Source organism: Lathamus discolor, chromosome 3 (assembly GCF_037157495.1).
Source record: "Lathamus discolor isolate bLatDis1 chromosome 3, bLatDis1.hap1, whole genome shotgun sequence".
In the NCBI taxonomy this organism is placed as follows: Eukaryota; Metazoa; Chordata; class Aves; order Psittaciformes; family Psittacidae; genus Lathamus; species Lathamus discolor.
The window spans coordinates 95,456,332-95,483,411 of record NC_088886.1 but is presented as its reverse complement, the minus strand read 5'-3'; the positions used below and the strand labels follow the sequence as shown (position 1 = coordinate 95,483,411).

The 27,080-nt window shown below is 37.9% G+C and overlaps 1 protein-coding gene across 6 annotated transcripts in view; it reads left to right on the top strand.

The window, feature by feature from the left end:
- The window catches only part of KCNMA1 (potassium calcium-activated channel subfamily M alpha 1), a 496,510-nt gene that overhangs the window by 280,426 nt on the left and 189,004 nt on the right, over window positions 1-27,080 (top strand). For all 6 annotated transcript variants that reach the window (XM_065670697.1, XM_065670696.1, XM_065670698.1 and 3 more), the window contains 2 exons: window positions 14,681-14,774; window positions 18,708-18,819. In XM_065670697.1, coding sequence (XP_065526769.1) covers window positions 14,681-14,774; window positions 18,708-18,819 — 206 coding nt within the window. The remainder of the gene's footprint in view (window positions 1-14,680; window positions 14,775-18,707; window positions 18,820-27,080) is intronic.

Below are 27,080 nucleotides of genomic sequence, written 5' to 3'. Positions count from 1 at the left end.
TCTACAACTGTTGTCATGCCACTCACATGCTAATACTGTGCTGCCTTGAAAATGTTTTATTTTTTTCATGTTATTCCTATATTCCACATAATGACAGTTACTATTTTTTTTTTCTTATAAAGTAAAAATCTTTTAGGGATTGTAAAACTGATCAGATGTCTACCTATATGACAACATGAAGTCATTCCTCCTGAAATCAGTGCAAAATGGATTACTTCACCAGTCCTTTTGACTTTCCAGTTGCTCAGTGTGTAAGATAATTTACACATACATTTTTACATGCACAGCGTCCAGGATAAAAAGGTGTTGGATGACACAATGCAAGCCATTTTGAGATGGTGTTAGAAAAACAAGGCCACGATATATTAATTTTTAATATCATTATAATCCTTTCCTTACATTGACGTAGTTTGATATCAGGCTTGGATAATTTGAGCAACTGTTGCAGGTGTTGGCAATACCTTATTCCATTTGTTAATAGAGATGAAGTGACTGCTCAAAAAGAAAGGCATAGTGTCACTAATCTGCTAAAAGGGCTTTGCCTTTCCCATTTAGAAATGCCACTGTGATTGAGACTGTCACTGAGGCTCCAGGCTAGTTTTCTTGTCTGAAAAGTTGAACTAGGAAAGTTGAAGTATTTCTTTAATTTCTTCTTTGTCTATTTAAACTGTTTCTATTCTTCTGCAAAGTAAATGTGGTTATACAGTGAGTCTTTCATAGTATCAGCATTTTGCCTTGAGAAAATGGTAATTTGTCATTAAGACAGACCTAATAAATAATCATGCCCCACAGTTGGAGCAGCTGTGACATGAAAATTTCTAAGTAGGGAAATTACTAGATTGCAGTTATATGCATGTGGAAAGTAAGGTGCACCAAAGGAGTGTATGGGTAGAGAAATGTGTACGTGTGCTTTTTTACTTTAAAAAGGTAGGTGCAATAAGGACGTTTCAGGAGTCCCAGGAAAGAAAAAGGGAAACTGATAGAAAAAACTGCCGTGTTTATAGATACTGGGAGTGAGTGTTACCTGGATCGTGCTTGTAGTTGGTTTAACATGGTGTCGTGGTTTAAACCGATCCGCACAGCTTGTTCACTCACTCCCACCCCCCCCCCCTTTTTTTTTTTTCCTCCCTCTTTCTTTCCTCCCCGCCCCCCTCCCCGCTCTCGGAGGGATGGGGAGGAGAATTGAGGGAATGTAACTCCCACGGGTTGAGATAAGAGCAGCCCAGTAACTAAGGTATAACACAAATCACTGCTGCTACCACCAATGATAATAATGATAAGAGAAAATAGCAAGAGAACAGAACGAGTCTGACCCCCCCCCCCCCCCCCCCCCGAAGAGAGACCGTGCCCTTCCGGGTAACTCCCAGTTACCTCCCTGGGCACAATGTGCTGTGGTATGGAATACCTCTTTGGCTAGCTTGGGTCACGTGTCCTGTCTCTGCTTCCTCCCAGCCTCCCCTCATCCCCAGTAGAGCATGAGACTTACGGAGTCCTTAACCAGAATAAACATTACTTAGCAACCATTAAAAACAATCGGTGTTATCAGCTCTGTTCCCAGGCTGGAAGTCAAAACACAGAGCTTGCACCAGCTACTAAGAAGGAGAAAACGGCTACTGGTGAACCCAGGACACATGGAGGAAGTCAAACACATATACTGTGATGCTCAGGATATAGTCAAACATCTCAGATGGTTACTCTTGGTAGTTGCAAGGTGTTTTTTACTTCAGCTCCCTTGCAAGGTGTTTTTTACTTCAACTCCCTTGTCCTATTATTCCTACTAAAGTGGAACAAGTTTAAAAATAAGGCTTGTGATAATTTACAGGGGAGCTAGCTGCATAATAGTTTGGATTGGGGGTAGCTGAGTTGCGTGACCTGTGCACCATAAATGCATCATTTATATTTAACGACTAAAGTGCTTGAAAGGATGCATCAGAAGCTGATGGGATACATGGTGCTATAATGTCCTCAGAAGGAATAAGAGAGAATCTGAAATTATAAAAATTTGCTCAGGACTAATATATTTCCTAGTTTTATGCGGATCGTTTGAAGGAATGAATGTACATGGTTCAAGTTTACAGTTATGCTTTCTTTGGAAATATGAAACAATATATATTGGGACTGCTTTAGAATTACCATCAACACAATATGGATAGCTTTTTTATGGTTGACGAGATTTGGATGCATGCACAAAAAAAGCCTGACTAAAAAAGCTGATCCAGTAATGTAATGTCAAGTTTCTACCCATTTGCAGTACTTCTGGCTTTTATTGCTTAGTTATTTACTGACATTAAAGTCAAATAATAGACTAATTTATTACTACTCAGTAAAACTAGGTAGTAGCCAGATATTTTCATTAAGTATTGCAGGAGGGAATTCCAGAAAAAAACAGTCAGCTTAATGAAATGGAAATATTTTAACACTCCAATTTATCTCATGTTCATGAAATTTTCAGTTAGGATAGTTGATAGTTGACTACATTTCATGGGACAAGATTAGGTTTTTAATTACAGCATGTAAGAAAGCAAGATACAGATGGAAAAAATACTCAAATTCACCTAGAGCAATTTGTTATAAATACCAAGCAGAATATTAGAGCTCAACTTTAGGATGATATGCAAAAGCAAAATTCTTAATAATCTTAATTCAGAGTCAAATAGGACTCATTTTTAAGACTGTATATGTTTTTTTTCAGAGTGCAGTCATACGAGGGAAAATTTTTAAAGTTGGAAAACAGTATCAATAGAAGGATAATAAAACACTGAGATGGAGGAGTAGTTGGAGTTGGCAACTGATTATAATGGTGGGCTGTTGAAACCTGAGGAAAGAGGATAGCAAATGTGCAAAAAGCACCTTTAGGTGATTCTAAAAGAGAGTAGCTGCAAAATAGAATCACATAAAATAGAGCAAGAAGGAATCTCAGGAAGCCACTCTTCGTTCTTCTGCAAGGTAAGAGTGGCCATACATAAATTTATTCAGACGCTTAACTAGCATCAATGGTTTGTAGGCCCTTTCCTACAGAAGGAGGATATTTTTCAGAAGCGCCATGTGTGTCAATCGTTCTGTTGGCATATACAAATGCAAAGACTATAAGCGGTCCATATCTTCTGTACTTAAAAGCATTTACCACTGTTTTAAAAATCTGAGATTTGACATTCTCCATAAAAAACCTATTCCAGTGTTTAACTATATTGTAATTTAGGAAGTTTTATTTTTCTGGCATACTCCTAACTAACTTGATCCATTTCATTTTCCTAATTCAGTGTCAACATGGGAAAGGTATTAATTATTCTTTTTCAGAATTATATGACATGTTTGCATTTTCATGTCACCAATTATTTTCTGTTATCTAGAGTAAACAGAACAATTTATTACTCCTTGATACAATTTGATAAAGAATATTCAAGAGCAATTATATTAAATAATGACTAAATAAATAAGAAAATAAAAAAAATAAATAAGAACTAATAAAAAGGTGTCATTATGAAGTGATACATGCAAGATTGTCAACTTTAGTAAACAGGCAATGCAGTTTAACAGAATCTTTCTGTAATGCAATCAGCATACGAGATACAACTGAGGTGGCTTATTAAATGTTATTAAAAATGTAATATATTGGTTGAAACTGTATACTGGTTTTCTTTCTTTAATATAATAATAGTTGCACACGAACCCCTTTGATTAAAAATATGAACTCTGGCATTGTAGCTCTATCGTTCTCTTAGAATTGACTTGTCATCATGGCGATTGATTTTTCAAGGTAATGTAATACTCTTTACAGTTGCAAGTGTGTTCCCAGTTTATGGTAAGCAATTAGCAAATCTTATGCAAAATAAAGTAATAGTCTCTTCCTACTTACCCATGTGGTTCTCATTAAACCTTTTCAAATGCAGTTGTCGAAGTAGGATGAAGATCTTAATGGTGTATTTTGAAAGAAAGTGCATACTCTGTCTTCTGTACAGTACTGAAATAACTTAGACTTATGGAGATGGACTCTGGGCAATTAATTTATGCCTGTTGTAACATTAAATTCCTGGTTGTTTAGCAGTTCTGCAGGAATCTTCCTTTAGCTTTTGTTTGTGAAATCAGTAATTAGAGAAGACATGCTGCAGGCAGTAGTGAGCATACGTGCACCCTGGTGAAATCAAGAAATATGCTGTCTTCAGTATAAGCAATTTTAATGTGTGTATTTTCTGCATATTCCAGCAATTCAGTGTAAAAATGTATGTAAAAGTTTGTTGTTATCATACTTGTGTACAATTTTGTGTTTGGGCTGAACTATGATGTACTTAAAATTCATGAAAAACTTCAAAATGAAAAGAAACCTAACACTATACAGATTTTTACAAAGTTGTATTAGATAAAATTAGTTATTTAGATAAAATAAGTACTAATGATGTTATATGACTGTCACTTGGTATTTTCTCAGTTGAAAATAGCTCTGTAAAAGTCTGTAGATTTATGCCAGGCAAAATCTTATGCATCTGAGATGGGCATCAGAAAAGTATGCCTTTCTTCCGCAGTTGTACCAACTTGATTTGGCTCTTAATTTCATAGATGGCTATCACAGAAACTAAAATTAAGAGTATCTCTTTCTCACTGGAAGGCATTCTCTATCTCACTTTCTAAATGAATTAATTTTGCACTGAAAACTATCAAGTCACATCACTTAAATGTATCCTTAAATTTAAAATAAGTTAACATTTAGAGAAAAAAAAAAAACCCACACCAGAAAACAACAACTAAAACATCAATTTTTTTTATTCCTGTTCTTTTGCACATGATCTAGAAATGTGAATTAATCATAAGGAAAACCAGTATGTCTTATTCTTAGAAACATCTTTACTATATGATGCTGTTGTTGTAATGTTGTAATGATTAATCTGGTTTTGTTGTTGCTTAGTTCTTCTGGCAGTGCTTTCTTTTTATTGAAGGAGGCTGAGAAACCTGTTAATTTTACCCCAAATTAGTCTAAAAGCTTGTCAAGTTTTGCCAGTGTGCTAGGGAGACAGTATAGAAGTACCTAGTTGTAGAAAGCATCTGTAGAACAGATGAGTCATGGTGCATTTTTTAGTTAGGTTAGAAATAGAAGGGTAATAATCTAATGCCTGCTTATGATCTGTCAGAGTCTGAAGAATAGCAGATGATGTTGTGACAGAAATTAGGAAAAGGAAATAAGGACAGGCACTTGCATTGTTCCTGCTTTTTTTCTGAAAAGCAGTTCCTATGAGGTGCTTGCAATTTATAAGATTTAGATTAAGCGATAGTCTAAGAAATCTTGGAAGGTAGCTTTATTTCACGTTATTTGGCAGTTCTATCTTTTATTTTGATCAGTTTTATATTTTCTTTATTTACTTTATAATTGAACAAAGAGAATACTGATAATGTATTTTAAAGATACCTTAGTGTGTATGAGCCTAAGACCATCAATGCATTTTCAAAAGGAATGCAAATAAGAAAGTTGCATGTTGAAATGAAGAAGGAAGGCCATTCCGTATGTACACAAGGCAGGAATGGAGATGGAAACAAAAGACAATAAGATAGAGTAATCTGAAACAAATTCATCGCATACTGAAGTTGAGGAATATTTGTGACTGGAAAGGCAAATACAGTTTAGTTCATTAAGCAAAAGAGAGTCAGAATAGGGAATTAAAAAGGGTACTTATCAAAATCCTAAGGAATTGTGCAGGAATATATATCTGATGCCTTTCTTAATGAAAAGGAGGATAAACTAATAGGCAATATGGATTCCATAGAGGAGGAAGGTACAATAAAGAAAGGTGAGGGACAGACAAGAAGGCATGGGCACGCCTTATCTATAAGTATAAAAGAACTTGTGTTGGGAGTAGAAAACTCTTTGTGCGTATATGTGTTGGTGTGTAGGAGAAAGGGTTAGTTAAGTATTTAGGCATAGGAGGTTGAGTGGTCAAAAAGGATTTAAATGTATCTTTATCTATGACAAGGTGAAAAGATTCAGGAAATAGTCACAACATCTTTGGCTATCAGGTCATAACTATCTGCAAAACCCAGTGAGAAAAGGATTGTTCCTCCTTCACTCACTAGCTCCAAGTGCACAAAATCTCAGAAAATATCTAACTCCCATGCAGTTTTGTGGATCCAGAAATTTAGGACTATGATGGCACATTAAAGTGTACTTCTACTATTGGCAAAGTGGGTCTTCCTCTTGACTTCAGTAAAGCACTATTCTGATCCAGCTAGCTGCGCTTCCTGTTTTTTGAAGGAAACCAACTTTTCCTGCATGTCCTTCAGTGCTGGCTGAAAATGCTAGTTACAAAACTTCCCTTGTGGTGAACCATTTAACGTTAGGGGAGGGTGAAGTAATTTAGAAGACATTTGCCATCAAAAAATTAATGAGGTTATTAATGTTATGACACAGAGGCTTTCTAAATTGAGTTAATTGCCAAGGCCTCTTCCGTTTTGAAGATCAGTACACATACTGCAAGAAAATATTTTTTGTTTTCTTATTGTGGGGCTAGCTTGGTTAATGAATGAAAGGCAGTTGAAATAAGAAAAAAAAAAAGTTATGCCTTATCACTCTCTGAGTTGTTTGACACCTTTGATTCTTATTTAGTCTTGCTGGTTTTTTTTTAATAACAGTGTTTGTTTCATGAAGTTGACACTTGATAGGCATCCGTGTTTATAATTTTGCTGTATGTTCATGCCTGTTTCAGTAAAGAAGATTTTGATTGCTGATTCCCTTCTAAACTGTACATCTAAACTATAGTTAAAGAAACAGAAAGTATTCTGCATTGAATAAACGTTGCTTTTACTAAGTGATACATCTGGCTTTTCCCTTAGTTTTACTTTAGTACTATATCACTTAAACACAATTAAAAAGCCTAACCATAACCCCCCTAATTTTTTTTGTTGTACTATTAAAAATGTGTATTAAAGGAGTATTGATGGACAGTGTCATATCAAATTTGTGTTAAACTTGTTTTTTACTCTAAACTTCGTAAAATTTGGTTTGATCTAGAAATAAGCTTGAGGGAATTCAGTATTACAGAGGAGCTCCCATTAAACAAAATACTTTGGAAAAAAATAAAAAGACCGCACAGTTTTATGAACAAAGATTATTGATACATATCAATTGCATTCAAATAAAGTTCAAAATTGAGAAGTGAATAGAGTGTTTTCTAATTTATATTATATATTTTAGAAGCTTCTACTTGTATTTCTATGCATAATTATAATTTTATTTTAAAATGCATTCGTATCAATGGACATTCCTTCTGATAGAAAATGCACATTTTAGTGTTTTTCATATAATACACTATTGTGCAATCTAAATACTGTTATGAGCAAAGGAAATTAAAAACTTCTGATCAGGTTGTCTCTGACACATTAATTTTGAAACAATTTTTTGAGGTTCCTAATTTTTCAATTTTCAATTTGATTTAATTAATATTAAGAATTCACATGTATTTTATCTAATTTCAATAGTAGATTTAGCTTTTACTCCACCAGTCAGAGGACAAATTTGCTACTTTCCAAAAATTAGAGTTATAAATTAGGAAAATACTCTGAATTTCTGAAAGTTTCAATAATTTCTTAAAGATCCAAAGATGTAGCAACAGTGGTATGATATTAGCATCGGTACTTTCCTGAAGTTACACTAGAGGTAGTTTTCTTTTGTGGCAGTTCATGAATGCTTTACACAGAACTTATCTTCAAAACACTTGGCAAGAAGTAACTAAAATGTCTTAAAATCAACCTTTTACATTTTGGTATATAATTATACATAGGTAAAAATTGGCATCCATCTTAGCCCTTGCAGTCCTTGTCATTAAAAAGAAAAAGGGCAGAAACGTTAGGAGCAGATTGTCATGACATGTGCCAGGAGTACAGGACTCCACTTCCTTACACAGAAGGAATAGAGAACTGTAAATTGCTTATTGGATAGTTATTTCAAGAATGAAATTGGGTGTGCACAACCTTTCCCATTATTGTGGGGAACATCTTATGTAAAATCATCCAGATAGACATCACTATGATTGCAAAGCTGGCCTAAAGTCTGAACGAACATAAAATTTTGTCTCCTTACTTCTGTGTAGTCATGACAGTGATTTCACTGTGACATAGATTGATATGTGATGCCAAGGCTTTGATCTGAAGTTAGAAATGGACTTTACAGCTCCTATCAAGAGGTGAAATGATAAAGGAAAAAACATTCAAGATGTTTTCAACTCTGTTGCAGTTGCAGAATCCTGGAAATATTCAGTGAAAGCTTCTTCTTTGGGAAGTTTCATATTAATATACTCATAGAAACAAGTAATTTCAGTAAACATTAAAATTCATACTATTTTTTGCCCTCTCCCACTCATTTTATGACTATTCAAAGAATAATCCTAGTAAAACCATTTCAAAGGCATTAAAAGCATTTCAAATGAACCAGATATATGTAAGAATAATAAATACACAAAATAAACTTGTGACAAAAATAGTTATTTAAACAGCAGTAAATTCTTTTGAATTAAGCAACAAGGGGTTTGTTCTTTTGTACAGCTGGAGTGAAAGCGTCATATGAAGAGCTGTCTTGAGTGTTGATTTCAAAAAAGATTTAAGTATCCTGGGAACACCTTGTCAAAATTTTTCCCCATCTGTGTAAAGTTAAACTGGAGTAATTTTGTTGTTTCTCTTGTAGTTGCTCTTGCTCACTGATCTAGTTTATGCCTATGATATGTGTGTAACTGGGCTTTATAGCTACTAGTATTGCTATATAAATGTTGTAATAATAAACAGAACAAGTAAATAGAAGTAATGGGAAACTGAAATGAATAGTAGTTTTTAAAGAACAGGAGAGTGAAGAAGAGAATTAAGAGAGTGCAGTCCATGCCTGAAAAATCAGATATGGTTCTGTCTTTACTGCAGAGTAGGCTACGTCCGCTGTTACTTCTTCAGATGTAACTTTTGTATTAAACTGTAGCACAGTTTAATAAAAATGAAGCAAATGATTAACTTTTTAAATTATAATCTTAAACCACAACACCTGATATAAATATTGACCTGAAAAAAAACTGTCAGTCTCCCATACCTTGCTTGTGTAGCCTTGGCACTGTTTGTAGCATTTTATGTAGTTTTATTACATAACATAGATGGCAGGGCAAAGGGGAGTTATAGTCCTTGATAGATTATCAGCACAATATCTCTACATTAAGTTAAATAAATTTGGTGCTATGAGTTTTACTTTTCAAAATACAAGAAGTCATGACTACAGTGACTGGTTTTAATTTTTGTGTAGCAAATTAAAGATTCTCTTTCAAAGTGCAGATAAACATTATAGAATTGTAGAATCATTTAGGTTGGAAAAGACCTTAAAAATGGTCGAGGCCAACCATTCCCTGGGATGCCTGTTCCAATGCTTGACCACTCTCTAACTGAAGAATTTTTTCCTAATATCCAGTCTAAACTTCTGGCAACAGCTTGGGGCTATTTCTTCTTGTCCTATCACCTGTTACTTGGGAAACTGACCTGCCTTGCTACAACCTCATTTCAGGTAGTGCAGAGAGTGATAAGGTCTCCCCTGAGCCTCTTTTTCTGCAGACCAAAGCCTAGCTCCCTCAGCTGCTCCTTGTGAGACTTTTTTTCCAGACACTTGCTTCATTGCCCTTCTTTGGACATGCTCAGTGTCTCTCTTGTAGTGAGGGGCCCAAAACTGAACATAGCATTTGAGCTGATGTCTCACCAGTGCTGAGTACATGTGGACAACCACTTCCCTAGTCCTCTGTGCCACAGCATTTCTACTGAAACCTAGGATGCTATTTGCCTTCTTGGCCACCTAGACACACTGCTGGCTCATATTTAGATACTGTCAGCCAATACCCCCAGGTCTTTTTCAGCCACACAGCTTTACAGCCACTCTTCCCCAAGTTTGGAGCATTGCATGGGGTTGTGGCTAAGTGCAGGACCTGGCACTTTGCCTTGTTGAACCTCATACAATTGGCCTCACCCACCAATCCAGCCTGTCCAGATCCCTCTGCAGATCCTTCCTGCCCTCCAACAGATCAGCACTCCCACCCAGCTTGGTGTTGCCTGCAAACTTACTCAATCCCCTTGTCCAGATCATTGATAAAGATATTAAACAGAACTGACTGCACTGCTGTGCCCAGGGGAACACCACTTTTGGCTGTTGGCCATCCAGCCAGTTTTTTTTTACACGGTAAAGAGCACGCCTGTCTAAGCCATGAGCAGCCAGTTTCTCCAGGACAATGCTGTGGCAAACAGTGTCAAAGCCTTCACTAAAGTCTAGGTAGACAACAGCCACAGCTTTTCCCTTGTCCACTAAGTGTGTCACCTTATCACAGAATGAGATCAGGTTGGTCAAACAGAACCTGCCTTTCATAAACTCATGCTGACTGGGCCTGATAACCTGGTTGATCTGTATGTGCCATGTGATTGCACTCAAGATGATCTGCTCCATAACCTTCCTAGCACTGAGGTCAGACTAACAGAGCCGTAGTTCCCTAGATTCTCCTTCTGGCCCTTTTTGTAGATAGGAGTCGCATTTGCTAACTTCTAGTCAACTGGAACCTGCCTGTTTAGCCAGGACTGCAGATAAATGCTCGAAAGTGGCTCAGTGAGCACTTCCACCAGCTCTGTCAGTACCTAGGTGGATTGTATTTGGTCCTATAGGCTTGTGTGTGTCTTGCCCTGCAGAGAAGGACCTGGGGGTGTTGGTTGATGAGAAACTTAACATGAGCCGGCAGTGTGCACTCACAGTCCAGAAAGCCAACCGTATCCTGGGCTGCATCAAAAGGAGTGTGTCCAGCAGGTTGAAGGAAGTGATCCTGCCCCTCTGCTCTGCTCTCGTGAGATCTCACTTGGAGTATTGTGTGCAGTTCTGGTGTCCTCAATGTAAAAAAGACATGGAGCTTTTGGAGCAAGCCCAGAGGAGGCCACGAGGATGATCAGGGGGCTGGAGCCCCTCCCGTATGAAGATAGGATGAGAAAGTTGGGGCCATTCAGCCTGGAGAAGAGAAGGCTGCATGGAGACCTCACAGCAGCCTTCCAGTATCTGAAGGGGGCCTGTAAGGATGCTGGGGAGGGACTCTTCATCAGGGACAGTAGTGACAGGACAAGGGGTAAAGGGTTAAAACTTAAACAGGAGAAGTTCAAGTTAGATATAAGGAAGAAGTTCTTTACTGTGAGGGTGGTGAGGTACTGGAATGGGTTGCCCAAGGAAATTGTGAATTCTTCATCTTTTGCAGTGTTCAAGGTCACGCTGGATGGAGTCTTTGGTGGCATGGTTTAGTGCGAAGTGTCCCTGCCCATGGCAGGGGGGTTGGAACTAGTTGATCTTAAGGTCCTTTCCAACCCTAACTATTCTATGATTCTAAGAGGTATAGCAGGTCACAGACCATTTGCCCTTGGATTATGGGAGCTTCATTCTGCTCCCTGTCCCTGTCTTTCAGTTGAGGGGGCAGGGGACCCTGAGAACAACTAGTCTTACGATTAAAGACTGAGTCTTAAACTATTAAATACCTTAGCCTTTTCCTCAGTCTTCATAAATGTTTCCTCCTGCATCCAAAAAAGAATTCTCCTTTAGCCCTCCTTTTGTTGCTAATTTATTTATAGCAATCTTTTTGTCTTTTACAGCAGTAGCCAGATTAAGTTCTAGTTGGGTTTTGGTGCTTCTAGTTGCCTGACCCTTCTTCCAAAGTTCATAAATTCCTTTTTTCTCCTGAGTTCCAGCGAAACTTATCATTTCAGCCAGTCTAGTCTTCCTCCCTGCTGGCTCACCTTTTGGCGCAAGGCTCCTGTGTCTTTAAGATTTCCTTCTTTAAGAATGTCCAGCCTTCCTGAATTTCTTTGTCCTTCAGGACTACCTCCTAAGGAAGGGGCTCTGTCAACCACTCTCCTAAACAGGCCAAACTCTGCTCTCTGGAAGTCCTTCTCTTGTTGACAAACAACAGGTCTAGCTGGGCACCCTCCCTCACCAGCAGTGTCAGGAAGTTTTCTTTCACACATTTCAGGAACCTCCTAGATTGTTTCTTCTCTGCTGTGTTGTATTTCCCGTGGATATCTGCTAAGTTAAGTCCCCCATGAGAACAAGAGCTAGCTTTGCTCAGCTGCTTACAGAATATTTTGTTTGCCTCTTTGTCCTGATGTGATCATTAAGCACAACTAGAGTTCTGCAATGAATGGCTATAAACTCTTCAGAAGGGATAGGCAATGAAGAAAAGGTGGTGGGGTAGCCCAGTGTGCTAGGGAGTGTTTTAATTGTCTAGAGCTTAATGATGGTGATGATAGAGTTGAATGTTTATGGGTAAGAATCAAGGGGTAGGCAGATGTCACTGTGGGAGTCTTCACCACGGGGACTACCCAACCAGGACAAAGAGGCAACAAACAGGAGGAGCTAGAAGCCATTGGGCAGTGGGAAAACTATAACATAGTTGTCATTACAGAAGCATGGTGGGATGAATAAATAATAATTTCTTTAGCGTCAGTGACATGCTTTTCTGCCAAAATAGTCATTTATAATAAAAAGGAAAGGACATAGTGTTTGTCTTTGAAATAGATAACTAAGAAATGAAAAGAGAGATATCTGAAATGAAGGATGCTTTAGGGGTATGATCAGCAGAAGTTCTGGTATTAAGTAAACAAAAGTCTAAATCAGGATTGTGGTCTACTGTGCTAAGTGTTTCACAAACAAGATGAAGATGTATTATGTATTAACTAATTTGTCAGATTTTTAGGCTTTTATAAAGGACAATGGCACAAAAGTACAGTTGCTAGCTACAACCTTTGCTAACCTTATCTAACAATCATGACAAACACCATGGAAAGGAAGGTAATGAAGCGCTGTCTATCCTAGCTAGAAATCTGTGCCAGTTCCGTTAGCTGCAGTGAATTTCTTCTGCTTTTACAGAAACCTAACCTGGAATTAAGTGTCCAAGTCTCTGTGTTGGTGCAGGGTTGTTCATTCTGGTTCTGCTTTACTTCTTGTGATTTCTGTCGGTAGGGTGCATAGTGACTCAGTGTGCAGCCTACCTTATTTTGACAAAGTTCTTTTCTCTCAATAATGCCTTACAGAAAATGATCCTGTTGTGGTTTTAGACTACAGCCACTGTTTTTATAGCTAAAGCTGTATTTGTAAAGTATGAGGTGCTGTCTTCCGTCCTCATGTGCTAACATATGCTTCTCTTCCCTTCTGCCTGTTTTTGTGAAATTTTATTTGAACTATAGCAGAAATGTTTCATAACTTCAATGTCTTTGCAAATAGTTTTTTAAAAAACATTTAAATATAATTTCCTATAGCATTGAAACTTCTTAAAAGATAAAGCTATTGTACATCAAGGAGAATTTTGCTGTATACATTCATGCATCTAAAGGCAGGAAAGGGCATGCTGTACTTAACTTGTTTGACCTGTAATGTATACAAGGAATGGAAAATTTGGCTGCATGTGTAATGACCTGGTAGTCAGGTAATTTCCCTTATGCCTTAAATTAGGTAACCAATATTCATAATGCATAGAATCTTGCTTGTTGAGCAGTCTAGCATTATATTTTTCAGAGCTACCACTATACTAACTGGTATGATGTCACATTCAGTGATTTATTTGACCTGAGAAGCCAAAAAAATTCTTTCTTCAAAGGATGTTTTCTGGGGCTCCAAATGATCTAGGTTCTGGTTTTTCACTTTATTACAGTCATGATTAATACATGATCATTTGCAATATATGTATCTGTATATATGTATATATGGTGGGACATTATGTATATATAGTATATGCATCAGCATATATTGGAACATGATTTTCACTTTGGTCTGTGACTCCAACATTGTTCTGTGGCTTCATCAACCTACTTTAGAGATCTCACAAATAAATCACTAACCATACTCATGAAAGTTATCTCTTTTCTTAGATAAAACTATAAAGTACCAGTTTGTATAGAGTATGCTTTGGACATGTCCCACTGTTAAATAAAGCATAATATAATAAGCTAGAATTTGCAATGGCTGCCTGACATACACAAAGGTATTTTAATTAATCTGCATGCAGAAATTAACCCTTAGAGTACTGCTTCAAATACCTCAATTTATTTTATTTAATTTTACCAGTGGGCTATGCTGCTTTTCTACTCAGTTCATAGTATTGCAAATAAAGTACAATAAATAGCCACACACAAAAAAGAAGTGAGAAAAAGGAGAATAAAACCCCACCCAAAACCAACTTCTTATAAACAAGGGATCCTACAAGACTAAATACCACAGGTTGCTAATGGGTAATGTATTCCTAAGCAACTACTTTTTTTAAGGTGTTGTATTATGACATGAATTAAAACCACGTAATGTTTAGCTGAGGCTTGTTAGGTTTTCTCCTAATGTATCATAGGGATGTCTCCTGTAGAAAGAAGTCAGTTCTTTAAGGGTTAATGAGAGGTTAAGGAATCCTGAGGTATTATCCCGCTTGTCCTTTCTTAAAGGTACCTGCATGTTAATTCTCCAATATTACCCAAACAGGTGAATATAAAGACTGTATGAATGACTAACAGAATGAATGAAATAATTCATTTGAAATGCTTGCTTGTATCTTGTAAAAGACTGGAAAACAGAAATGTGATTTCTGAATCAAGGTCTTTAATGAAATGAAGGAAAATCTCATGAGAGTAGGAACTTGTATATTGACAATTTACTCTGGTTTCTTTTTCTTTCAAATAGTCCAATAGAATCCTGCCAGAATTTCTACAAAGATTTCACATTACAGATCGACATGGCTTTCAATGTGTTCTTCCTACTCTACTTCGGCTTGCGTGTAAGTAGTATGTCTTTGATGTCATGGGTCAGGGAGTGAATATAGCTATTAGACAGGAGTATTTCGAAACAGCCTGGCTTTACAATGGCTGGACAAAATTAAGCTGATTTCTGAAACTCATGAGTGAAGAATTTGCTTGAGGGCATTTAGGTAATAGTAATAAGCATCTAAGGTCACTAAGGAGACCAGCAGTTTATAAGCTAAGCTGTCTGTTCCAGAATATTATTGTGCGGCAGAAAGGGAAAACTATTATAATTCAGTGATGTTGTAGCTAGTTTCAGTGTTCTCGATAGAGTGATAGCTACCTCAGCAAGCCTAGTGAATACTCGATTTATTCCTCTACTGCTAGATATGTCTTTGGCAGTTGAAGTTTGAGATAACAGCTGGTAGAGCTGCTGTATTCAGTTTTACGCACATCTACTTTCCCAGACTGGTCATGAATGTTTTGAGGAACTTGAAATATTAGCCAATATACTGAAGTGTTTATCCTTGAAATTAACACTTTCTGAAAACTAAGTAATGCTGTTCTAGGATCTAAAAGTTGGCACATCTGAAAAAAGTAGGCACTGTTAAAAGTTTGGGCCAGTAACACTTGGATTTCAAGCTGTTGGGTTTGGGGAATTTTATTTGTTTGTGGTTGTTTTGTTGTTTTATTTTAAAAAACATTTTGAAAACTAACTTTGCTTGTTGTTAATTGGAAAATCAGGGAAAAAAAAAAACAAACCTGAAACATAACAGAACTAGCAGGAAAACCTCATTTGAGCAGAAAGTCTGCCACAGTGGCAGACTTTCTTTAAATTTGGTACAAGTACTGCCTCCTGAACATTGTCCATTTTGCTCCTGAATCATAGGAGCTCCTATGTCACAATGGTAGTTGAGTTCCTCCTATTTCACTTCCAACCAACTTAACCAGCCTTTTCTGATGATCCAATGAGGAATTTTGTTGCAAATCTAAGTTATTTCATTGCCTAGTCTAGGTGCAGTCTTTGGCTAAATATATAAATTCCCACAGTATTTGCTCTACTATGTATGCATTCTAAGATGTATTTTAAAACCATACAGTGTAATAAACCCTAATGCTTAAGGATTTGTGGGTCTTTTGTAGTGTCCACTAGGCCTGCAATATAGGTTAACTTTTTGGCATCACAGGTTCAATGCATGGTACTTGTGAACTTCCAAGAACCCTTATTTTAGAAGTATCCAAATGCTCGGGAAATTTTGTGCTAGTGATAAGGTTGTATGTTCTTACCAAGAGAGTTAAAATTACAGAATCCCAAGGGTTGGAAGGGACCTCAAAAGATCATCTAGTCCAACCCCCCTGCAAGAGCAGGGTAACCTACAGTACATCACACAGGAACTTGTCCAGGCGGGCCTTGAATATCTCCAGTGTAGGAGACTCCACAACCCCCCTGGGCAACCTGTTCCAGTGCTCTGTCACTCTTACAGTAAAGAAGTTCTTCCTGATGTTAACGTGGAACTTCCTATGCTCCAGTTTACACCCATTGCCCCTTGTCCTATCACTGGATATCACTGAAAAAAGCCTAGCTCCATCATCCTGACACCTACCCTTTACATATTTGTAAACACTGATGAGGTCACCCCTCAGTCTCCTCTTCTCCAAGCTATTACATGCTGGCCACTCTTACTTACTCAAGGCAGTAACTTAGGCTACATTATTAAGAAGCAGAGCACAATAAGAGAGAATATACAGGAAGTGGATGCTAATACTGTGATGCCCGCACTGTATTTTTTTTTGGAAGGGCGGAGAGGGTGATGTAAAGTCCACTTGGGAACTGTGGACTGAACTCACTTTACCAGTTACAGTAGGTGAGATGCACTGCCAGAACTCCTTTTTCAGTTTTAGGTTTAACCAAAACAAATCTTTGTGTTACCCAAAACCACTTTGTGATTCAAACTGAAGTGTGATAAGTGGGGATGATAAGGATTAATTTCAGATTAGTACTCTTTAAATTAAAGTGCTAATATACATGTTACTTCAGTTCTCCAAGAAGTCCTGCTGAAACAAACAGGATTTCATAAGGAAAAGTTGGTACTTGGTTGTGTGGATGGAATAACTGGATCAATAATGAATTTGCTAGGCATGTAATAAGCGTCCCTACCATTAGCTATTTTACATTTTACTTTTTTTTTTTCCTCTGATAAATATCTCCTGTGAGGACTCACTTGCAAAATAAAGATTTTAAGAAATATTTTGAAATCTCATCCTTCTCCGCCTGTTCTCCCTGAAATGATGTTGCAACTAAAATCATATAAATATTACCTTATTTTCAGTTCTGGAAGATGATTGTGTTCAAACGCACATATATCCATTTAAAAATCTTTATTGACTGGTATCCAGCTATATGAGAACTCAGATGTCAAGTCTGCAAGCTGATGAAGACTAAGTCCAAATTGCAGGATTTAGCACATAATCAAGCATTAGTCAGGCAGAGATATGGCACATATGGAAGTAATCCTTGTTTGGAAGTGACAGAATTGTGCTAGTGCTTTGTTCTGTAATGAAATAGGCTTTTATTAGTTGCTAATTACCTAAATGAGTAACTGTTCAAATACTTCCGCAGAAAAGTATAAGTGGCCTTTACATTCAACAGATTTTATTTTCATTGTTGAATAGCACACTTTAACCTTTTTGAAAGCCTAAAGGTTGTGCCTTATAGAAAGATAAAATGCTGATTAGTGCACATATTTGCAGGTTATGAATGTGTTGATCTGACTTCTTAGAAAGGTTTTAGTTCCAAATATTGTAAGTACTAAATTCAGCAGAAGGGAAACAAAAGCTTCTGCGTGTTTTTCTTCAGTTTTCATGCTGGTGAGTTAGTACAAAGTAATACAGACTAACAAAATGTCAATTAAGTTTTACCTTTGGGTCTTCACTGAGGCAGATGCTGCTCATGTTGTCTGTCTTTTGTTTAAGTATGATTTCAATGCTCTTGACATCAGTAGATTCCCCCTTCCAATACTATAGCTGTGATTCCAGAAAATTTGGTATGAACATTTTCTGTTAAAGTTTTAAAGTAATTCTAAGGCTAGGAGATTAAGAGAATATCAGTGTTTGCTTTGGAAGAAAGACAATGGATATTGTCTGTAGTTCAGAAAATAAAAGCACTGTTTTGAAATATGTTTTAGTTTTGAAATAGTACAGGATTTAAGATTTGCATGTGTAAAACTGCTCCATTAAATGTCTTCATGATGCACTAGATTTTTATATTTATTTGTATATCTATATTTCATAATTATAGAAAGCATATGTTTTACTTATTACTTGCATATGAATAGTAGTTTGACCTTGTTTAAGCACATAGATGAACAGGTAAGTTCAAACTATGGTAATCCTTGGCATCTAAGTTTCCCAGATTTCCTAGGCTGATTTTGTAGTCAGGAGAGAGAAATGACCTTATCCATGGCAAGATTCAAAGGACTAAAATCCTGCTGCAGCCCTGAATTATGCTCTATAGGAGTTATCCTGGTGATTACCTCTTGGTAGGATGATAATGGGACTGTTTGTAAACTATGGTATGTGATGAGAGTATTACCAACATGTTTGGTGTGCCAGAGCAAAGGTGATAGACTGAAGTATTTTACACTTACCTACGCTTTGTAGTATTACTGGTACATTGCTAATAAATAATTTTTTTTTAAGTATAGCTATTACAACTCATCATATAAATGATCTTCTTACTTAAGTTTTCTGTCTTTGATTTTAATCATAATGTGGTTATAAGCAATGCACAGTACAAACTTCTTTCTAGTGAGATATGTCATTTTGTCTGGACTGAATTAAAACATCAGTTGCTGCACCACTAACTGTTGGCGTTTGATATTTTAGAATAAAAAATACTGCCCATGCTTGCAGGTGCCATGAGCATAATCTGATTCTTTCATCCCTCCCCCTCTTTTTTTTTTTTTTTTCAGTTCATAGCAGCCAATGACAAGCTATGGTTTTGGCTAGAAGTTAACTCAGTAGTAGATTTCTTCACAGTCCCTCCAGTGTTTGTGTCAGTATATTTGAACAGAAGTTGGCTTGGTAAGTAAAATAGCTTTTCCTTTTAATAGATGTTACAAAAATACTGAAACTTTGCACATGTTGATGGAGAATTTCATCTTGTGGCATTGTGTAAGCAGAAGAATGTTATCAAGTTGTTTTTGCAATGAATTTCACGTTTCAGCAGATGGCTGGGTTAGATCAGAAAAAGCACTTATTAGGTCAGTTTTCTTGTTAATCATTAATATAATATCCTACACTAAGTGGTGGTGAACTCCAGCTTGGAAATACTGTGTAACATCAGGCTGTTTTTATAAAAGTGGGCATTTGATGCAAGTGTCTCAGCTTACAACCTGAACAGGTGATCCAGATCATTTATTTATTCACTGAACTGGATTGCCATGAATCATTGTTAACAGTGAAATCAACAAATGTTCTTCACATTTGTTAAATTTTAAATCCACTGAAACAACAGGTTTGGAAGATTTGTTCAGATACTTACTGAGCTTAACATTTGTGTATGACTGCCAGGAATACATTAGAAAAGAATATGCCATGTATAAAAGGAAATACAAAATTAAGCAGAGCAGACAAAATAAATCAATTAAACAACACCCGTAATGTGGCATAGGAAGTTTCTCGTACAAATTGTATATCCTTTCCAGTTACTTAAAGTGAAGGTCAAAACTTGGAAGTTTTTATTCAGGGAAAACTTCCTAAAATTAGATAACATATGAAATCTCACAATTTAACAATCCATTTCTTCAGAAATACAGGCACTCATTGTTCCTGAAAAATGAAGAGAGTGGTCATGCTCAATGTTTGATATGGAAAGAAAAATAAAACAGAAGATCTTTTATAGTATTACAATATTTTCAACTTGGTACATAAGTGCAAAGATGCTAAAATTATTAATGAATTGCTCTTGTACAAAAAGAGATTAATAAATGTATAACTATGTTTGAGTTCATACTATATGCATCAGTGGTTTTTAATATGCCAAAGAAGAAAGCAGTAAAACAGCCAAAAAAGATCCCTACACATCCTTGTACGATTACTGTCTTTATCACATACTTCCTTTGTGTATGTAAAACTAAGTAATGCTTTCTGAAGTAGAAAAAGCTATATAGTTCCATATTATGATAGAAAATCAAATAAAAAAAAGAAGGTATGTAAATAAATAACAAGCTTATGTTTAAAAGAAAATTGTTGATTTTACTAGCTATAACTCAATCCCAGATTCTTTGTATTATATGAATTCAAGGGATATATTTTCACACTTGAATGCATATCAGAGTTTCCCAGAACTTTGAGATTGAAATCATTGGCGATGAAAGATATCTAAGAGCAAGTATTAGAATCACAGGATCCATAGAAAAGCATTGTGAGATGAGAAAATAGCAAACCCGCAAAATTTGGGAAATGAGGTAAAGAGATAATTATTTGAGATGAACGCCCTTTGTGAAAGTGACTGCATAATTGACTGACTCATGGTGACACAGCAATTTAACAGTACCAACAGGAATAATGAGTTTGCCCATTTAGCAGTTTCTGATGGATAGTTTTACAAGACTTATGTCATTTTGCAGGCGGAGTTAAGCATACTTACATTTATTCATATGGTTGAAAGGATTTCCATCTCTCTTAATTACACCAATGTCACTTTTTCTTGATTTCTTGTTTATAGTACCTCTTCTCGTTTTTTTTTAACTGAATCACCCTGAGACATTTATCACTGGCTGAGCCGCAGAATTTTTTTAATGTAGTCAGCTTATTTACAATGTTTGAGTTTTGCACCTACTTCCACTGTGTATATTCCAAAGGAGTTTTCACCTTAGTTAAAATCATCCTTAGTGAAATAATTCAGTAATTAAAAAATGTGAATTACTGGGGTCTCTAACATAGCTGTAATTTAGATCAGCAAGTTATAATTTTCATATGCTGTAATGAAAGATTTTTTTAAGCAAATACACTGAATTGTGTTAATGAAGATTGTCTTTTCCTTTACACCATCTAAAGAGATGGCAAAAATTACTCTGCCTGTGGAGCTCATATACTTTGAACATAATGTAGGTAATACAGTGGCAGAACTGGGTGAGTGGAGGTGAAAAGAGGGTATTCAGACCACATTTACAGCTTCAGGCTTGATGCCTACTTTTCCTTTGTCGTGGTTTAAGCCCAGCAGGGGCATGAAGGGTTGAGATAACAACAGATCTGACCAGAGTGTGTCTAATTGTATTTGTGATAAGCATTCATTGTTTCGTATTAATAGTCACTCGTCACAATGCTGATTTATTGGCTCTCAAACTTGTTGCTTCTGATCTCACAGTTTCAGCATGTCATACCTTACTTACAGCAGGTATTTGCTGTGTTAGTGTTTTTCGGCTGGGGGCCTTGGGCTAAGGTTCTTGTTTTGTTGTACTTTATAGTAGTGACTTGTAATACAATAGAATCATTGATCATGAAACTGATCTGGCTTGCATTCCCAGTGTGGTCACCACCTATATACTTTGGGAGATATACAATAGAAGTGTTTAGCAATTACACATCTTTTTTCCCCTCCTTGGGTAGTCAACCCGTGAAGGGGACATTCCCTTACGTTTTCAGCACCCCCCACCAGCCCGTTTACAGCATCATTTGAGAGTTCTGAAAGTTTTGAATGGCCTTTAGGTACCCTTGAGACCTGCCCGCTGATTGTGATGGGGATCACCATGTTGGCATGCATACAGAGTGTGTTTTACCCACGACCATTTCATCTGATATCGAGAGTTAAGCAGAGTTGGGTTTAGGTCTTGTCTAGGGTTAGACGATGATATAGGAGGACCAAGAGATTTTCCCTGAGGCTGGACAGTCATGAGTGGCAGGGTGTGTGGGATAGTATGGGCAAGTATCTAGGCCAGTGGGCCCCTCCAGTGCTTTGGAATTTCACCACCGAACAAGTGCAAAATCCAGAAAAATTAGTAAAACACTTAAATGAGGTGTGTTGTCATTCTGGCCATACCAGAGACGAACAAATCATGGCAACATGCTGGGGCTTGGCCTATGCTTACAGGGCCTTGTTCAACACTATCCAGCACCTTCAAAAGGAAAAAAAATGTCCCTGGATCTGAAGGCAAAGCAGCAGACAGCGCAGCTACTCCAGCTCCAAGCACAGCAGCTATGCCAACCCCAACGACAAGTACAGCAGCTACCCAAACCCCGACAACAGATACTGCAGATACTCCAACCACAGTGATGATCACTGCAGCTAAAGCAGAGGACCAATTCGTGCAAATATCAGCTGCCCATGTATACAAGGGGAAAAGCAAGAAAAGACAAGAAAGATGAAGAAACAAGGTGAAGAAGCAATAGCAATGCACTTACTACCCGGGACAGCATCTGATCAGAAGTCACCATCACATGAATCAGAGGAAGAAGAAGAAGAGGTGGCTTCTTGACCTCAGACCTCAACCGAGCTGTGGAATATGCAAAAAGATTTTACCTGTCAACCAGGGGAGCACATCATCACCTGGTTGCTCTGATGCTGGGATAATGGGGCCGACGGTCACGAACTAGAAGGTAGAGAAGCCAAGCAGCTGGGATCACTTGCTAGGGAAGGGGGAATTGACAAAGCAATTGCAAGAGAGAAAAAGTCCTTCACTCTTTGGAGGCTGCTCTTGACAGCTGTGAAAGAAAAGTTTCCATACAAGGACAATGTTATGAGTTGTTCAGCCAAGTAGGCTACTCTAGAGAAACGCATCCAGTCTCTGAGGGAACCGGCCATTGTAGAGATGATCTATCACATCAAGCTGAATGCCGGGGATGCACCCATAGATCCAGATGAAGTAGAATGCACACGACCCATGTGGTGGAAATTTATACGTAATGCCTGTCATCATATGCCCATTCATTGGCAACAGTAACCTGGGATGACATAGTACCACTAACAGTGGATTAAATGATTCATAAACTCCGAGAGTTCGAAGACAACCTCACCCCTTCCATCATCTCAGCTGTGGAAAAACTGTCCCAGGATCTCAGACAATTGAGAGATGATCTATCTGATCTATCCAGCTCCTCATGTGTACGAACACACATCTCAGCTATTAACAAAAGGCATCCTACTGCTTGAGAGAGAAGATAAAGAAGACATATGCCACGGGCCACCCTATGGTTTTACCTGTGGGATCACAGGGAAGACATGACGAAGTGGGATGGAAAACCTACCTCATCTCTGGAGGAACGGGTGCTTGAATTGGAGAACAAAGGTCAAGGCTGATCATCCCATGAAAGCTGTGGCTTCAGTCTCTGGTGAGCAGATTCCCAGATGGAGTGGAAGAGCTGTTTTTACTCCAGCTCCCGTGATTAAGAAGAATAATCCCTTTCTACAAGACTTAAGTGTCCAACATTGTGATGACTATTAGGGGGGCCCTGCCTCCAGCCAGGTGGAGGTAGGGGACAATTGGATTTACTGGACTGTGTGGATCAGATGGCCTGGCACATCAGTCCCACAGAAGTATAAGACTCTAGTATATACTGGTGCACAGTGTACCCTGATGCCATCAAGCTGTCAAGGGGTGGAACCCATCTATATTTCTGGAGTGACAGGAGGATCCCAAGAGTTGACTGTACTGGAGGCTGAAATCAGCCTAAGTGGGAGGAAATGGCAAAAGCACCCCATTGTGACTGGTCCAGAGGCTCCATGCATCCTCGGCATAGACGACCTCAGGAGAGGGTACTTCAAAGACCCAAAAGGGTACCGATGGGCTTTTGGTATTGCTGCTTTGGAGACTGAGGAAATTGAGCAGCTCTCCACCTTGCCTGGTCTCTCAGAGGATCCTTCTGTTGTGGGGTTGCTGAAAGTCGAAGATCAAGAAGTGCCAATTGCAACCACAACAGTGCACCGGCGGCATTACAGTGCCAACCAGGACTCCCTGACTCCCATCCATAAGCTGATCTGTAGACTGGAGAGTCAAGGAGTGATCAGTAGGACCCACTCACCCTTTAATAGCCCCATATGGCCAGTGTGAAAGTCTAATGGAGAGTGGAGACTAACAGTAGAATATCGTGGCCTGAAGTCACACCACTGAGTACCTGCTGTACCGGACGTGGTAGAACTTCAGTATGAACTGTAATCAAAGGCAGCCAAGTAGTATGCCACCATTGATATTGCCAATGAATTTTTCTCAATTCCTTTGGCAGCAGAGTGCAGGCTGCAGTTTGCTTTTACTTGGAGGGGTGTCCGCTACACTTGGAACAGACTACCTCAGGGGTGGAAGCACACCCTACCATCTGCCATGGACTAATCCAGACTGCACTGTAACAGGGGCAAGCTCCAGAACACCTGCAGTACACTGATGACATTATTGTGTGGGGTGATACAGGGGAAGAAGTCTTTGAGAAAGGGAGGAAAATAATCCAAATCCTGTTGAAAGCTGGTTTTGCCATAAAATGATCAACAAAATAACAGCAATGTCTCCACCAACTAATAAGAAAGAAACACAAGCTTTCTTGGGTTATTGTGTGGTTCTGGAGAATGCACATCCCAAATTACAGTTTGATTGTAAGCCCTCTTTATCATGTGACCCAGAAGAAAAATAATTTTAAATGGGGCCCTGAGCAACAGCAAGCCTTTGATCAAATTATATGATAGTTCATGCAGTGGCCCTTGGACCAGTCCAGACTTGGCCAGATGTAAAAAATGTACTGTACACCGCAGCCAGGGAGAGTGGTCCTACCTGGAGTCTCTGGCAGAAAGCTCCAGGGGAGACCTGAGGTTGTCCCCTCAGCTTTTGGAGTCGGGGATACAGAGGATCTGAGGCCAGCTATACCCCAACTGAAAAACAGAGGGAGGAAGGAAGCCGGGTAGAAGCAGAGACAGGGCACCTAACCCAAACTAGCCCAAGAGGTATTCCATACCACAGCACATCATGCCCAGGGTGTAACTGGGAGTTACCCGGAAGGGCACTCTCTTCTCGGTTGGGCTTGTTTCGGTGGGTGGTATCATATTCTCTTCCCTTGTTATTTCTCTTATCATTATTATTATTGGTGGTAGCAGTAGTGATTTGTGTTATACCTTAATTACTGCTCAAATGTTTAGACTGACCAAGGACTTTGTGAGTCTCATGCTCAGCCCAACTGCTCAGGTTGGGCTGGGTATTGGTTGGTGGGTGGTGAGCAGTTGTATTCTCTTCCCTTGTTATTTCCCTTATCATTATTACTATTGGTGGTAGCAGTAGTGGTTTGTGTTATACCTTAGTTACTGGGCTGTTCTTATCTCAACCCGTGGGAGTTACATTCTTTCAATTCTCCTCCCCATCCCTCCAGGAGCTGGGGGGAAGAAAGAAGGGAGGAGTGTTAAGGGGGAGTGAGAGAGCAGCTGTGTGGTTCTGAGTTACCGGCTGGGCTTAAACCACAACACCTTTTATATGTATATGTATTTATTTATATTTTTTTGCAATTAATGATGTATCCTTGTGCAGAGGGTGATTCAGAACATGTAATTTCTGGTTCCTGCACCAAGTGTTGCTGTGGAAATAGGATTCATAAGGAGCTTATCTTTTTAGCAAGCCAAATAAATAGGGAGTGCTTAATGTTAGGCAATGCAAAACCCATCTAACAGGTTTGGAATTCCGTGTATCCCAATAATTTTTTAAATGCTTTAAGAATTTATTACCGTTTAAGGAGGATTCCTTTATATGCCTTAAATTTAAAAATTATTTGGGAGCCCAAATAGAATGCATTGTCTGGAATGTATTGTACATCAAAATCTTTCCAGTTTATTTCACTATTGATTCACGTTAGTTCAGCTGTAATAAGTTCATCTAACTAATAGACAGAAGGAATGTCACCAGAATGTGGCTGCCTGAATTCAAGAGTTCATAAGAACTGTCCTGGTTTACCTAACTGACAATAAAGTACAAACACACAGTTTAAACAGTATTTAAAAAAACCCAAGCTATACTAACTCAAAAATAAACTTTGTCTTCAGAGCACTAGATGCTTATAGAAAGATGTGAAGTATAGCATAGCACATGTGGTCTGAACATACCATCTTTTAATGTGCTACAGGGGAAAGTTGGGGGTTTTTTTCTTTTCTTATGCTAGTTGAAAAATGCCACCATTCATCTATTATGTGATTCTAAGTATGCAAGGCCTTCCACTTTCCCTGCTACCCTTTTGTGTTCATAAAATGTATTTTTGTGTCTTAAATGCTGTATATAAAAAAAAAATCTATCAGTATTCATAAATCTTACGCCTAGATTTCAGTATACAATCAAAATTCAATGTGCAAAACGGGCCAGATTATGCTTTTCCATTGAAATGTTTCTAGGAATGCTCAGATGTTCACTATCTAATGTACAGTTAAAGAACCAATAGTACCTTAAACCTGTAAAATATCAAATTTTGAGATTTAATAAATCCTTCAGAAGAGATTTCTAGGGTATAATTTTTGCTAGCATAGGGTAGTGTGAGAAAGGGAAGTACATGAGTAGAATACAGCTGGCACATGGAATGATCTACATATTATTGAAAGATTGGGGGGTAGTAGAGAAAGGGAAGAAAATTTTAATGAATCTGTAATTCAGTGATATACGTTATTTCGTTGCTTTGCAGTCAGTATGAAAATTTCTCACTCACTGACTTAAAATTGTACAGTTACAAACATTGGTGTGTTTCCTGATGTTCATTTTCGTTTAAATCCCCTTGACATTTTCCCAGCACTGTTTTGCGAACAGTAACATTTGTGTACATGCTTACACATAAAGCTATGCTTTATAAAATTATAAATATTTCTTGCACAACACTATACAAAAAAATTTCTGATAGTGATAGGAGGAAGGTTCTCCTTATTGTCCTTCTTCAAGTGCAGGCTTTTGTGGAATGGAGATAATCTTCCAAAGGGAAAAATGATAACAGAAAGGATGGAATTTCTGGCTCTTGAGATTTTACAGGTAATTTTGACAGTTAATTTCTACCTAATTACTTTGTTCCTTTGAATAGCTTGCAGTCTGCCAAGCTGGAGAGCCCTGCAAGAAATGAGTGTCTTCCAGCTGTATTCAGTAATGATTTACAAACATTCTACACATCTCTTAAAACTATTATGCTATCTTTTGTGATAGCTAAAGCAATTCAAATAGCTGAAATGCCTTTTATCATGTTCTTTTATGCTTATTAAAAAGGAAATACTGATTTTATGAGCAGACTGTATTGGAATAAATTGCCTTGGCAGGATGGTATTGTTAGAGGAAGATTAAACATGTAAAATATGATCTTGGCTTCACATTTACAAGGACATGCAAACATGGAACAATTAGCCTTTG